Here is a 17201-nt window from a genome sequence, read left to right on the forward strand (position 1 = left end):
AAAAAGGAAGAAAACTGAGGACAACGGTATCTTAGGGGGTCAAGAAACTGAAAGAAGGCATTAATGCGTGACATTGACAGGAGTATAGTAATTACAGAAGTTAACATTAGTGAGTGAGTATTATGCTCCAGGCACTACTCCAAAATCATGACATGAATTAGTTCATGTAGTTCCAATATAATCTGATTAAATAAGTACTATTATTACCCCCATTTTAAGAAAGTGAGAACATGCAGAAAGATACAATTATCTGCCTATGATCAGAGTTAATTAGTATATATTAAAGGCAGAACTGAATTATAGAAAGTCTGACTTCAGAGACCATATTTTCAAACTCTGTGCTATATTAATCACAGAAATGCCTTGACAGATTTCCTAATTATGTGTACATGAAAACTCTGTACACTATTTAGGAAACAGCTTTTTGAAAATGACTATGAAATATTTATTAATATTTAAAATATTTTTAATGAGGTATAATTTACATCCTTTGAAATAAACAGATCTGAGGTGTTCAGCAAGTTAGTTCTGACAAATGCATATACCTGTATAATCCATATTACTATCATCCCAAAACCCCTCCTGCCCTGTCCTACTCAATTACTCTCCTCCACCAAAAGCAAAATGGAATCAGTTTCGAACACTGTAAGCATACGTGAGTTAATTCCAGAACTTAAATAAAATGGTATGTACTTTTTGACTTCTCACATATTATAATTCCTTAGCAACAAATCCACAGAGTTGCATGCATTATAGGTCATTTCTTTTTAATGCTAAGTAATAATCCATATATGAGGACTATTATGAACAAAGATGCTACAAACATTATCATACAAGGTCTTTCAAAACGTCATATAGTTGAAATCATACAGTTAATTTCAGATTGCCTCCTATTAACACGATTTAAATTTCCTCTATCTTTTCATGGCTTGATAGCACATTTGTTTTTTAGATGACAATATTCTATTGTCTGGATACACTGTAGCTTATCCATTCACCTAATGAAGAACATCCTGGCTGTTCTCAGGTTTTGGCAAGTTTGAGTAAGCTGCTACAAACATTCATGTGCAGGTTTTTGTAAGGACATAAGCTTTCAGCATCTTTGGGCAAATGCCAAAGAGGATGACTGCTGGTTCATACGACGATGTTTAATTTTGCAAGAAACCACCAAACAGTCTTTCTGACTGATTGTGTCACTCTGCATTCCCATCAGCAGTGAATCTAAGTTCCTGTTGCTCTATATTCTCACCACCACTTGAGGTTATCAGTGTTCTCGACTTTATTGTTGCTGTTTAGTCCTTCAGTCATGCCCGACTCTTCTGCGACCCCATGGACCAGAGCCCGCCAGGCTCCTCTGTCCACGGGATTTTCTAGGCAAGCACACTGAGGTGGGCTGCCATTTCCTTCTCCAGGGGATCTTCCTGACCCAGGGATGGAAACCACATCTCCTGCATTGCAGGCGAATGGGAAACCTGTTCTCGATTTTAGTCACTGTAGTAGGTGTCTAGCAATACCTCACTGTTGTCTTAATTTCCATTTCCCTGATTACATTGGGCATGGTATATCTTTTCCTGTGCTGATTTGCCATCTGTCTGATAAGGTCGTTGGTCCACTCTAAATCAGATTGTTTGTTTTCTTATTGTTTGACTTTAAAAGTTATTTGTATAATAATTTAAATAGCAGTGCTCTATCAGATATATCTTATGTAAATAATTTTCTCCCATTCTGTGATTTATATTTGCATTATGTTGACACTGTCTTTCACAGAGCAGACGTTTTTAATTTTAATGAAGTCCAGTATCATCAATTCTTTGATGGATTACACCTTTGGTACTGTAACAAACCTGAAGTCATCTAGATTTTCTTCTATGCTTTCTTCTTGGGAGTTTTATAGTTTTGTATTTTATATGTAGGTCTGTGATTCACTGTGAGTTAATTTTTGTAAAGGTGTGTGTCTAGATTCAGCTTTTTGAATGCGGACGTTCAGTTGTTCCAAGACAATTTGTAAAGACTATCTTTTCTCCACTGTATTCCTTTTGCTTCTTGGTCAAACATAAGTTGACTATATTTGTGTGCATCTAATTCAATGGTCCCTACTCTGTCTCAGTGATCTACCTGTCTATTCTCTTGCCAATACTAGATTCTTCATCATGGTAGATTTATAGAAAGGCACAGACTCAGGTAAGGTCAGTACTTCAACTTTGTTCTTTTATAACACTGTGTATTATAGGTCTTTTGCCTATAAATTTGAGAGTCAATTTATTGATATCCACAAAATAACTTGCTGGAATTTTGATTGGGATTGCAGTGACTACAGATTAAGTTGAGAAGAACTGATATCATTACAATATTAAGTGTTCTTGTACATTTGAACATGGAATAATGGAATTCTTTATTTCTTTCATTAGCTTTTCTTTCCTCATATAGATTTGTGCATATTCTTGTTAGATTTACACCTAGGTTATTTCAGCTTTAGGGGCACTGATGTAAATGGTACTGTGCTTTTAATTTCAGATATCATACATTCGCTGATGGTATATATCAAAGTGATTGACCTTTGTGTATTAATTTTTTGTCCTGCAACACTGTTACAACAATAAACTAGTTCCAGGAGATTTTTTGGTTGATTCTTTTAGATTTTCTACAAAGAAAATGATGTCATTTGCAAACAACAAGTTTTATTTCTCTGTTCCCAATGTGTGTATCTTTTATTTCCTTTTTTTACTGCACTAGTTAGAACTTCCAATATGATGTTAAAAAAAGGAATAGAGAGAGTAGATACCCTTGCTTTGTTCTTAATCATAGGAAAAACTTAAAGTTTCTCTTCATTAAATAGATGTTACATGTAGGTTTTTTGGTAGCTTCCAAAAAAAATAATTTAAAACACTCAACTAACAAATCCTTTAGATGATCCTTCACTTTTGTTGAAAGTCAAGTGTTGGAAACCTTCTAATTTTGTGTAGGATTTATCTTCTGCCTCCATAGGAATCAGTCTCTTTTTTAGCAGTCACACAGGATATTAGTTCCTGAACAGGGATTGAACCTGGGCCCACAGCAGTGGAAGTGCAGAGTCCTAACCACTGGATCGCCAGGAAATTTCCAGTACAATTTTTTAATCAAGGACGTTTCTGTCTCTTCCTATGTTACTAAAGACTTCTAATCATCAAACAGTGTTGGCGTCTATCAAATGGTTTTTCTGTTATGTATTGACATGATCATATGATATTTTCTTCTTTAGCCTGCTGATTTGTGAAAACTGATTTTCAAATATTGAACCAGTATTATATACCTGAGATAAATCCTACTTGGTCATATTATATATATATATATTTTTTTTTTTTAATGCATTGTTGGATTTGATTCATTAATACTTTTTGAAAAGTTCTATATTTATGTTCCTTAGAGATGCTGATCTATAATTTTTTCTTGTAATATCTTTGCCTGGTTTTGGTAAGGCTGGCCTCATTGAATGAATTCAGAATTATTCTCCCTTCTATCTTCTGAAAAAGACTGAAACCTGCAAGTTTAGAAAATGTTTTTTGATAGCATCTTATCAGTCTTCCAACAATTATTTCTCTGCAATATAAAACAAACAAATGTTCTCACCTCCATAAACTCAGTTCTACTACCCCATAATTTATATCCACTGATGCACGTTGAGCCCTTGAAAGAAATACTCTTACGCAAATCAATTCCTTAAATGTTTACAGATAGTTGTATCTCCCTAAACTTATGCTAGATCAAGTATTTTCAGTTTATTAAATCATTTTCTTGTGGTTCCTTCCATAAAGAACTCATTCTACTATATTGATATTCTTCTTAAGAGTTTGACATCCAATTCTAAATTGGATTCTAAATTCTCCAGGAAGAATCTTGTCAGTGACAAACGGAATGATGCCCTACATTGTTTGGGGTACCTAATGTATTTTAGTGACCACTAAGATCTCAATTTTGAGGAAAGAAAAGAATAATAGGGCTTCCCTAGTGGCTCAGGGGTAAAGAATCCACCTGCCAATGTAGGAGATGCGGGTTCAATCTCTGGGTCAGGAAGATTCCTTGGAAAAGGAAATGGCAACCCACTCTAATATTCTTGCCTGAGAAATTCTATGGACAGAGGAGCCCAGTGGACTACAGTCCAAGGGGTCACAAAAGAATGTCAGACTTAGTGAATAAACAACAAAGAATAGTAACACAATTCTTTTCACATTCAACCTTCACAAAAATATGAGATTTATATGGATGAAAAAAGCTCATTACATTTGTCCAAAATAGTACTAGTATGTTAAGTTAAAGTTAACTGAAATGCCATGTCACACAACATATCAAGAATTTATCAAAACTATGATACCTCCCTAGAAAATACACACATTAAATACAACTAAGAGCTACCGCTTACAATATAAGGAATTCCACAGGTGCATGAAGATCATCCAGAGATCCCAGAGCTGTACTATTCACCACTGCATCCCCCACTGCTCAGCACAGTGCCTACTACACAAGCAGGCATGCAATTCAAATCTATGACTTTAAGGAACAGTAGTGTGACAATCAGTTTTTAGAATCTGCCTTTAATTACCTGAAATCAGACTCAATACACCCAAAGTATTATTAAGGATCCCAAATATTACTACATATTTGGAAAAAGCTGGCTGGCAAATTTGCCCTTTTCTCTTCCTGCAGATAAACATTTCTCTTATGAAGTAACTAAGTTTGAACCTTTGGGGTTAGAAGTTGTAAGAAAATGCAGTAATTTAAAAGGTTAGGAGAAGGAACAAATTTTTATCAAGCATGTACTTACAGCCCTAGTATGACTTCTCTTATAGTCCTCAGAACAGCTTTACTGGGGAAGTATTACCAACTTCATTTTAGGAAAGAGTATGAGAGTAATTAAGCAATCTTCCTACAGATGATAAGCAGAGGAAACTAGATTCACTTATTAGCTATAAAATCTGTGGTCTTTCTCTTACATCATGCATTGGGATATTATCTACTTAAAACATCATATACTAGCAGTTGTTTAAAAGTACATATGACTGATTAATAATACTCATAATAATTTTTCTCTGTTGTAAGTTTTTCTTCCACAAAGCAGTTGTCTCAAACAACTATGCAAGTTTAATAAAGAAGACAGTAGAATGGTGGTAAAACATCATGAACAGAACCTTATTTAATGTATGTATTCACAGGGAGAGATGGTGAGTACATCTTATTTCAGGACCACTTTATTTTAATTTAGTAAGTTAACTATATGGAAAACCATATTATATGGTTTATATTTTATATAATATATGATGCTATTATATAATATCATATATGATATAATATATAATAACATATTTTATAATAATATGATGAAAGAATGGTCAAAAAACAATCCCCCAAGAGCTCATTCAAAGTTTATTCTTAGGGAATAAAACTTCAGCTTCCATGACCCAAACAAATATTATGAATTTCTAGAATTTTCTCTTCAAAACATTAATAAATGACCACTAACAAAAATCTGCTAAAATCCAAGCAAAATCAAAGATGAGTTAAAGTTAAAAGAGTCTTCATAAGCCACTGGACATATATCCATTAGTTCTCCCTACTCTAGTTATAAATCCTATAATATTTTCAAAATTAATATAAATTATGGAAATTAATACAACAAATTCTAAATAGTTAATTTGCAAAAACAGAAAATTGGAGACACAAAGATTCTGAATAACAATCCGAGAGTCACTAATCAATTTTTTTTAAAGTTTTATTTCAAAGCTTTATATTAAATTAAATGTTTCCATTTAAATATATTTATCAATACAAACATAAGAAATCAAGATTTTTAAAAATGGAATAGGACAAAAAAGCATAATGTTCCTCAGATTTCTTCAGACCTCACTAAAGAAATGTATGCATAGGAAAAACTGAAAATGTAGTATATTTTCACATGAAAATATGTGTCACATGAATTAGACAAATTTAAGAAGAATAAACAAATAATGCCTAATAGAAACCTACATAGCTAAATAAAAATCAATTAATGTTTCTCTGGGAATTCCCTGATGATGCAGCGGTTGGGATGCTATGCTTTCACTGCCAAGGGCTTGGGTTCAATCCCTGGTCAGGAAACTAAGATCCTACAAGCTATGCAACACAGTAAAAAGATACATACATATATATATATATATATATAAAATATATTTGTGTTTTTCTTATATTTCTTTCTAACAATGCTTTTCTCTGTGCATATTACCTATGCATCATTATTTTTTCGATTCCAGCTCCCTGAAGTACTAGGTATATGTCCTAGTGGACATATTGTTAAATGTATTTATTTATTTGACAAATAATTAAATTAAGTGTTTCCAATGCGTATTGTGCTGGGCACTAGGCTAGGTCCTAGAAATTCCTAACCCCATAAATGGAAAAGAATCACCAAGCCTCAGAGATTATATTCTGGTAGAGAAGAGATCAAAGTAAGAAACATGCAAATAAATGTAAAAAAAGTTCCAATGGAAGATACCTGACAATGCATTTCCATGAAGAGCCATCTTGATCATCTTGTTCTTCTATGTACATTCTGACATTGTGATCTTGATCCAACTGGTACCAGTACATGAGGCCATCTTTGTCACGGCCAATTGGCTGGAGACGCATGGTATCAGCATCCTCCTCGTTGATAATATTCTTGAATTTGAGATTGTCATCAAATTGACACTCACAGAGGTACTGGAAAATAGTCAGATTTAAATTACCCCATAAATGTTTCTCCATCACAATAAATGTGTTATGTCCAACCACGAAACTGATTCAGGGATAAGAAGAGAAAGAGTATGTCTGTCCATCTTTCACTTTCCTCTCTCCTCTTTTGTACACTTATTTTATAATAACCAATTTTAAAGGACAAATTTCTAATTTAACATACAATTTTAGTATTACATAAATTTATAGGTTTAACACAACCAGTGACCCAAAAATTAAGTTATATTCTAAAGCACTGAGTGTTTATATTAAAGTCTCCCAAATTGGTTCATGGTATATAATTTTCAATGACTTTCTCTTAAAGCTTTTAGATGAGCTTTATTCTTGAAATGGCTGTCTATTTTTGAAAGCTTGAGACATACATAATTTTTACCAAAGGCAGTCTTACTGATAACTGCCTCTGGAGAATTATCTTTAAAAAAAAAAAGAAAAGAAAAGAAATTCATACTGCCAGCACCAAAATGGATGAACTAACTTTTAATTAAAATTTTTGTATATGATTAGTGTATATAAAGTCAGATTTCTTCCCTGAATCTTTGATTTAGTAAATCAGTGAAAGATTAACCACAGTTTACCATATTTATTAGCAATGATTTTGAAGGCTGCCAACAATGCATAAAATTAATCTAGGGTAACTGTTTGCCATTATCCCTACAGGCAGAGATCATTAAACCTAGATATAAGTGTGTATTGAAAAACAACCAAAAATAGTAATTTAAAGAGGAGTTTTATCACCAAAAAAATCAATAAAAAAAAGAAAATTCTATTGTCCTTTTCCACTAACAATAAAAATTTCTACTTTCTAGTTGCTTCCCAATTCAACCAGAAGGAGTCAAAGTGATTTTTTATTTAAAATAATTTTAACAAATAATAAATTTATTACCTTTAAGAGTGCTAACTTGCATTCAACACTCATTTCAAGATAGCCTTTCTTCTCCATCTCCCATGCCCAGGTGCTATTAAACTCTTGGCATATCTGTCAAGAGAAAGTTAAAGTCTTAATACAGAAAGGCAATTTTTATTTACATTGGCAGTTTTGTTGTACAACTACGTTAACTGTTTTGTTACTACATAAAGGAAAAAGTTTACGCCAAACACAGTCCAGTCCAATCACACTCTGAAATATCTACTATTTATTTATTTTTTTTTTCTACTATTTAAATATATCAGAAGCGTTGACCACTACTACTGAATGACGACTGCATTCAGGGTAAGCATGACCTCTGCAGCTGTCTCCTTTGCTCTCAAGAATTTTATATACACTCTTGTGGCAGTTTCCCAAATGCAAGTAATTATCTGATTCCACCTCTCCAACAGGACAATAATTCATCTCTATGCCTAGACTAGAAGCAAGCTAAAAATAACATTCCAAGTTGTAGACACATTTTTATTCAAGTTACTCTCCAACTCGAAGTCCTCCTAATTATGGGTAAAGATTTCACTGCTTGGCTTCTATAATGTGGCATTAACTTAAATTTCTAGGTTTCTCTTTCCACACAAACATTTCAAGCAAACCAGAGACAATTTAACAGGATGAAGAAAGAAGATCTGGATAACCATTACACTTATCAGGAGAGATGCCACGGGCTCTATGACCTCTGTGAGACAGTTTCCTCAGCAATAAAAGGGGAGCAGTAGTAATACTGATCTTAAAGGTCGTGAAGTAGACATGAAAAATGACATAAAGTGCCTACAAGCTTCACACTTTTTTTCCAATCCAAGGAGCAAAGGGTATAATGAAGGCCCAGGGACAAGAACCAACAAAAGGCACAAGATTATCTGGTTGGGCAACTGGCTAGAAAGGCTGGGAGGAGAAAAACAAAAAGGCGAGTGAGACTGCTTACATAACCATCTCAATCTAGGAATAAAAGTAAGCTGGCCCTCCGGGGAGGGTTATTCTTTTACTCTCCTGTACCAGTGTCTTTTTTTAAACTAACTTGTGTAATAGAATTGCAGGAGATCATTGTCAGGATAGAAAATATAAGCAAGCAGTATGCCCAGGAACTCTATAATGGAAGATCTTTAAAGGAAGAAAGATCTCTCCATTCTCTGGAATACCATACTTCCTTTGACTGCTACAGCACTGCATTTAGCAGAGAAAAAATACTGAGACATAGAGAGTGAAGGAAATTTTTTTTGGAATACCACACAGGGCAGACCCTCAGGTGATTATAACAAAAGTAAAAGTCAACATATGAACAGATACTTTGCCAAAGAATATATATAACTGGCCAAAAAGCACAGAAGAAGATGACCAGTGTCCTCAGTCATTAGGGAAATGTAACTCACAATCACACTGCAATACTACTTCCTACATGTTAGGATAGCTATAATAAAAAAGAAGGAAAATAGCAAATGATTGCAATGTAAACTAGAGCAGCCACTTTGTAAAAGAAAAAAAAAAGGTTAGCAGTTCCTCAACAAGTTAACACTGAGTTACCACATGACTTGGCAATTCCATTCCTTGGTATGTACATATAAAAAAATGAAAACATATACTATACAAATGTTCATCTCAATATTATTTATAATAGCCAAAGGGTGGGGTCAACCCAAGTTTACATCAACTGATGAATGAATAAAATAATATGTGGAATATAAATACAATGGAATTTTATGCTCCATGAAAAGGAAGTATTGCTATACTGTACAGCATGGATGAATATTAAAAACATAATGCTAGGTAAAAAAAAAAAAATCAGATATAAAAGGTCACAGATTTTGGAGTGTTTGTATACAGAATTTCCACAAGAGTCAAATCCATATGGACAAAATTGCTAGTGGGTAAGTAGAGGGAGGAACAGTGGTTGCTAGTGGACTTCCTTTTAGAGTAACAAAAATGCTCTACAATTAAGACAGTGTTCTACTATTAAGATAGCTCACATACTTGTGAATATGCTTAAAAAACTGGATTGCATATTTTTAAAGGGTGACTTTCACGGTATGTCAATAATATCTCAATCAAAAAAAAAAATCAGAGGAACAGTCAACAACACAGACTAAAGCTTATGACTTGGATAAAGCATTTCTTGAGTGCTCTACTGTGTACCACACCCCTAAAATACTTTGAAGGCTAAAGCTGAGTGTGGGGAAGCTCAACTTCACCCAGAGGGGCTGAGAATGACACAGCTCCAAAGTGTAACCAACAACCTATTTACCAATGCACAGTCAATGGCTCATGGCGTCACTGATAGCAAACACAGCTGGACAACTATTGATTGTCATTTACTGTGTGAAAGGCAAGGAGAGAGAGAGTGAGGTAGATACAGAGATAATTAAGATACAGGCCTCTGCATCTGCATTACTTAGCTTCAATTTACTGACCTTCATTTACAGCGTTCAGGGTGAAAACCTTTGTTGAGCTGATATTCAGAGGTAAACATGCTATTCATTTTCAGTTTCTTTAAGCAATGAGGACTTATACTATGCTATTTGAAGACCTCCCTTCAAGGCCCATATAGCCATAACCTATTTTTACTCCCTTCCCAGGGATGCAGTGGTAAAATATACCCCTGCCACTGCAAGAGACACAAGAGTGTCGGTTGATCCTCAGGTTGGGAAGATCCCTTGAAGTAGAAAATGGCAACCCACTCCAGTATTCACGCCTGGAAAATTCCATGGACAGAGAAGTCTGGCAGCATACAGTCCATGGGGTCTCAAAGAGTGGGACAGGACTGAGCGACTGAGCACAGCACACTGCCACAACAGGGGAAATGCCACAAATGTAAAAAGTGCTACAAACAACACTTAAATAATTCTGATGCAGGACTACATAATCTCATCAGGGGTCAGCAAACTTCTAAGGGACAAACAAAATAATTTAGGTTTTGTGACCACATGGCCTCTTTTTCAACTATTAAACTCTGTTACAGTGCAAAAGCAGTTATGTTGCTAAGTCATGTTCAGAAGCTAAGTCATGTCTGACTCTGCAAATCCATGGACTGAAGCATGCCAGGCTTCCCTGTCCCTCACCATCTCCCAAAGTTAGCTCAAACTCATGTCCATTGAGTCGGTGATGCCATTCAATGATCTCATCCTCTGTTACCTCCTTTCTCCTCCTGCTTTCAATCTTTCCCAGAATCAGGGTCTTTAACAATGAACTGTTTCTTCGCATTAAGTGACCAAAGTATTGGAGCTTCAGTTTCGGTATCAATCCTTCCAATGAATATTCAGGACTAATTTCCTTTAGGATGGACTGGTTGGATCTCCTTGCAGTCCAAGGGACTCTCAAGAGTCTTCTCCAACACCACAGTTTGAAAGCATCAATTCTTTGGCGCTCAGCCTTCTTTATGGTCCAACTCTCCCATCAGTACATGACTACTGGTAAAGCATAGCTTTGACTATATGAACCTTTGTCAGCAAAGTAATGTCTTTGTTTTTTAATATGCTGTCTAGGTTTGTCATAGCTTTCCTTCCAAGGAGCAAGCGTTTTTTCATTTCATGGCTGCAGTCACCATCTGCAGTGATTTTGGAGCCCAAAAAATAAAGTCTGTCACTGTTTCCATTGTTTCCCCATCTATTTGCCATGAAGCAATGGGACCAGATGCCATGATCTTAGTTTTCTGAATGCTGAGTTTTAAGCCAGCTTTTCCACTCTCTTCTTTCACCCTCATCAAGAGGCTCTTTAGTTTCTCTTCACTTTCTGCCACTAGAGTGGTATCATCTGCATATCTGAGGCTGTTCCTATTTCTCCTGGCAATTTTAATTCCAGCTTCTGCTTCATCTAGCCTGGCATTTCCCATGATTAGTCTGCTTACATGTTAAATAAGCAGGGTGACAATACACAGCTTTGACATACTCCTTTCCCAATTTTGAACCAGTGCATTGTTTCACGGCTGGTAACTGTTGATTCTTGACCTGCATATAGATTTCTCAGGAGGCAGGTAAGGTGGTCTGGTATTTCCATTTCTTTAAGAATTTTTCAGTTTGTTGTCATCCACACAGTCAGAAGTAGATGTTTTTCTGGAATTCTCTTGCTTTTTCTATGATCCAACAGATGCTGGCAATTTGATCTCTGATTCCTCTACCTTTTCTAAATTGAGCTTATACATCTGAAGTTCTCAGTTCATGTACTGTTGAAGCCTAGCTTGAAGGATTTTGAGCATAACCTTGTTAGCATGTAAAATGAGTACAATTGTGCAGCAGTTTTAACATTTAGCACTGCCCTTCTTTTCCAGTCCTGTGGCCACGGCTGAGTTTTCCAAATTTGCTGGCATATTGAATGCAACACTTCCACAGCATCATCTTTTAGGATTTGAAATAGCTCAGCTGGAATTCCACCTCCACTAGCTTAGTTCGTACTAATGCTTCCTAAGGCCCACTTGACGTCACATTCCAGGAAAAGCAGTATTTTCTATAATACATAAATGAGTGAGCAATACCACTTTACAATACCACTTTATTTGTAAGGAAATCTGAATTTCATATAATTTTCATCTGTCAACCATTCTCCCAACCATTTCAATATATAAAAACCATTCTTAGTTCTCAAGCCATACATAAACAGGCAGAAAGGCGCGATTTGACACAGGGGCCATAGTGTGCCTAGAGGACCAGAAACTAGCTTTGTTTATTAGAGACTGTCTAGACAGTTATTCTTGGGACCTTGAAACAAAGGGATCCCTACTAGATTGGTAATTCACATTAACTCCCCAGGTTTCATCTGATTCTAACCAAGCAGCCTATATAGTTTGCTTTTGCATGCAATTCCTCTTTAGAGAATATTCCAATATCCAAAACATCCACATTTATCACCATAAATTATCGTTCCATAATACTGGTTTTAAGTTTGATTCTCTCTAAATGTGTTAAAGAGTGATTGTGTCTTTTTGTTTCCCCCTGTATGGTGCCTAAGGAACAGTCTTTCTGATACACACACAAAATCAATGTTCCATGCCTGCAAGGTTGAATGCCATTCAGCATGGGAGGTCTCTTGGCTGCCTGCCTGTTGTCATTCTAAAACTCCCTGTGTCTATTCTTCTTGACTTCTACAGAGAATAAACAAGGTTGAGAATGGAAAATAAGGGGTAGGGGGTGTGGGGGGCATTTAAAAGTTCACAGCAGCTTAACATGTGTAAGAAAGGTGGTTTGACGTGCCTATTCAGCAAAAACACAGACTTTAACTCAGTGAGATCATTAACATATTAATCTTAGACTCATATACACAATGGGAGCACCAGTAATTCTTCTCTTTCTGGCAGTTTAGAAGGTGAGGTATTAAAAAGGAGGAAGGGTGTAGAAAAACCGCCAAATTCTCAGCATGAACATCCAAATGTTGGCACTGAGAGACTAGACCAGCACTTGAATGGCTTCTATCAGCCTAAGGACACACCCCTGCTCTTTCACTGTTGTCTAGAAAAGTCAAGGTTGCCAAAAGGATTTATTGTTTGCTCCAGCCAACATCTGATCAGATCCTGGAGGACCTCTAAATCTCTCTTTTTTTTCCTTTTTGTCACGACAGGCAGCTTGCAGGATCTTAGCTCCCTGACCAGGAATTGAACCTGCGCCATCCCAGTGAAAATGACAAGTATTAACTACTGGACTGCCAAGGAATTCCCCCTAACTACTTTTAAAACAAACAAACTTAATTGTAAATCTTTCCTCTAAACTTTTGAGAGGTATATATATATATGTCCTACAGGACAGGCGTGTCCTTCTCAAGGACCTGAAATCCAATCCTTTTGTATGTAATCATCAGATTGAAGAAGTTGCAGGCACAAAAGGCCTAATCAAGCTGACTTAGACCAACTCTCATAACTGGCTTTTGTGATTTTTTTATTTCCCTAACCCAGCTCAACTCCTTTACTCTTTCATTCCCATCTCCCCAACTCCCTCTTCCTACCTTTAAAATACCAGCCACCCCTGGGCAAACTGAAATTGAGTTCAAGCTCCATCTACTAGAGAACTTACTGAATAAATCTGTCATTACAGCCTTTAACCAGTGTTCGGTTTTGTTTACCTTTGATGAGGGAGCCACTTAATATCAATCAGATGGAAATCTTTATTTTACAACTTAAAAACATGAAGTCTAAAGAGATTCATTTATCCAGTGATTCCACAAACATTTATTGGGTACTTGTTCTAAGGCAGGAACTAATCAAAGAGCTGGGACACCACGGTAGAGAAAACAATCAAACTGCCACGATGGAGCTTATATTCTAGGAGGTAGTCAAATGGGTGAAAATAAGAAAATATCAAGTGTAGACAAAACAGAACACTGTGAGAGAGAAAAGGTTTAGTGCTCAGGCAAGGCCTCATTTTAAAAAGCTTACATTTGACACAAAAAGTTGAGACATGACTGATAAACAGAAACCAGTCACAGAAAGACCTGGTGTAGGAATGTTTCAGACAAAAGAAACAAGCCGGCACAGAGGTCTGACATATCCAAAACCAGGAAAAAAGATCACTGTCAATGAAGCAGAATAAGGGGGAGAACAAAAAGAAAAGGAAACCAAAGGCCAGATTATGTAAGACAGGGTAAGAAATTAAAATCTGATTTCAGATGCGATGGGAGGATTTTTTACATTTTGGGGAGTGGGTAGTATAAGTGGTTCAGAATATTGTGTTAAATGCTGGAGAGGGTGTCAGGAAAAGAAAACCCTCCTACACTGCTGGTGGGATTGTAAACTTGTACAGCCACTATGAAAAACGTAAAGAGGTTCCTAAAAAAACTAAATATAGAGTTGCCATATGATCCAGCAATCCCACTCCTGGGCATCTATCCAGAGGAAATTCTAATTATAAAAGATGCACCCTATGTGCACAGGAGCACTGTTTACAATAGCCAAGACAAGGAAGCAACTAAACATCCATCGACAGATTGATAAAGAATGTGGCATATATTATATATACAATGGAATATCACTCATACGTCAAAAAGAGTAAAATGTCATTTTGCAACAACGTGGATGGGCCCACAGATTATCATACTAAGTGAAATTAGAAACAGAAAGACAAATACCATAGGATACATCACTTATATGTGGAATCTAAAATTTGACACAAATGAACTCATCTACAAAACAGAAAGAGACTCACAGACACAGAAAACAAACTTATGGTTACCAAAGCAGACAGCACGCATGCTCAGTCCTGTCTGACTCTGCAACCCCATGGACTGTAGCCTGTCTAGCTCTTTTGTCCATGGGATTTTCCAGGCAAAAATACTGGAGTGGCCACTTCCTTCTCTAGGGGATCCTTCTGACCCAGAGATGGAGCTCATGTCTCCTGCATTTGCAGGTGGATTCTTTTTTTATAGATGAATATTTTTTTTTTTTAATTTATTGACTTTTCAGTTGAAGGATAATTGCTTTACAGAAATTGTGTTGGTTTTTGCCAAACATCGACATGAATCAGCCATAGGCACACATATGTCCCCTCCCTCCATCTCCCTCCCCATCCCACCCCTCTGGGTTACAGAGCCCAGGTGTGAGTCCCCTGAGACATACAGCAAATTCCCACTGGCTACCTATTTTACATATGGCAATATAAGTTTCCATGTCACTCTCTCCAGAAATCTCACCCTCTCCTTCCTCCCCTGGCCCCATGTCCCTAAGTCTGTTCTCTATGTCTGTGTAGCCATCTGGAAGCCCAAAGGGGTTAGCAGGTTAGCAGTTAATTTAATTAACTCCTAAATGAGGAGTTTGGGATTAGCAAATATAAACTACTATATATAAAATAACAGCAAGGTCCTACTGTGTATCACAAGAAACTATATTCAATATCCTGCAATGGACCATAATATGTAAGACTAAGATAACCAAAAGAATATGAAGACTATGGCTGAATCACTATGTTATATGCAAGAAACAATACAAAACTATAAATCACCCATACTTTAATAAAAAAAAAAAAAATACTGTGTTAGTTTCAGGTATATGCCCAGGAACGGGACTGCTGGATCATATGGTAGCTTGATTTTTAGTTTTGAAAGGAACCTCCTTACTGTTTCCTATAGTGGCTGCACCAATTTATACCCTGCCCGCCCGCTCCCCACCCCTACAGTGTAGGAGGGTTTTAATATGATGAGATGATTTTTAATGGGGGAAAAATTAGGTCAGATATATGTTTCAAAAATGGCTGCTGTGTGTAAAATAGGTTGCAGAGGGGAAAGAACAGAAACTACAAAACTTTTAAGGCAAGAGACAATGATGACACGGACTATGGTGTAGTAGTGGGAACAGAAAAAACCAAATAGCTATATTTTGAATGGAGAACTTTAAGGACTTTTGAAAGAACAGATGTGGAAGGTGACTGAAAAGGAAAATCAAAGGTGACATCTAAATTCCTTGACTTGAACAAATGGAAGGATAAAAGCACTTTTAATGAAGGTATAAAGGAACACTTGAGGGAAAAGAGATGTCTTATACCTACAGAGTTTGAGGTACCTATTATATACATCTAAGAAATGTCCTTCTCAAATTTAGTGACTAAACTGAATCTGCATCAAAACTGAAGCTATGACTCCTGGTTCAGATCTTTCCACTGCATCCCATACAGTTTTCACTAAAACCTTTTCAAGTCTGAGTCAAGAAGAATTTTTTGGCTGAGCTCTGAGAAGTCATCTTTTTATCCCTAAGATTTGACAAAGCATGAGATACACAGCAGGCACAAAACAAATATCTAGTAAATAAACAAAAGATGTAGAAAAATGATGTTTTTACCTTAATTTAAAAATTATTATTTTAAATTAGCCATCAATAACTTCTGACTAGAATAGCAACAGCTAACATTTATTGTGTGTTTACCACATGCCAAGTACTATTCCAACCACTTTAAAATATTAATTCAGTCAATTCTCGTAAGTCTTTACATGGGTGTACTATTATCCTTAGGAGATTCTGTGCTTTAGCCAAGAAATAAGAGAAATAGGAATTAGTATCTCTAGTAATTTATAGTGAAATCAGTAATATATTTAAGACACCAATTAGGTCAGTTTTCACCAACCATATTATGGACAAAGGCTAGATTGAGAATTAGAAATCATGTAGTTTTGTTATTACACTCAAATTAAACCTCACCAAGTACCCCTGACCAAATATGTAAATATGTCCAACTATTTTATATATAATATTCTTTCCAGACGACTAAATGAAACATTTACTGAGTACATTTAGTATTAGAAAAGCAAAGATGAATTAACAGTCTCTGTGCTGAGAAGTTCAGAATTCAGAGAAAGTCATGAAAACAAGTAATTAGAGGGGAGAAGCAGTCACTGAGTCACCTACAAGCTGAGAAACTGATATATCTATGAACTACTATGAAAATAAAAGAGAGAAACCCTTCAGCCAATGGATGAAGGTGTGACACTTTTATTCAAGTGGTGACATTTATGCTAGGACCTAAAGGATGAATGAGGTTCTAACAGAAAAGGAGGTAAATAAATAGTACTTCAAGAAGAAACAGAACAGAATATGATAACCAATGGGGATGTGAATATTTTGGTATGTTCTGTCAACGTG

At 35.9% G+C, this 17201-nt stretch overlaps 1 protein-coding gene across 1 annotated transcript in view; it reads right to left on the reverse strand.

Moving 5' to 3' along the window:
- Window positions 1-17201, reverse strand: part of RSF1 (remodeling and spacing factor 1) — a 151330-nt gene that overhangs the window by 57766 nt on the left and 76363 nt on the right. The window contains exons 3-4 of the mRNA XM_043875457.1: window positions 7625-7717; window positions 6503-6708 (exon numbers count right to left, since the gene is read on the reverse strand). Of these exons, the coding sequence (XP_043731392.1) occupies window positions 6503-6708; window positions 7625-7717 (299 nt within the window). The remainder of the gene's footprint in view (window positions 1-6502; window positions 6709-7624; window positions 7718-17201) is intronic.

This window comes from Cervus elaphus, chromosome 2 (genome assembly GCF_910594005.1).
Source record: "Cervus elaphus chromosome 2, mCerEla1.1, whole genome shotgun sequence".
NCBI lineage: Eukaryota > Metazoa > Chordata > Mammalia > Artiodactyla > Cervidae > Cervus > Cervus elaphus.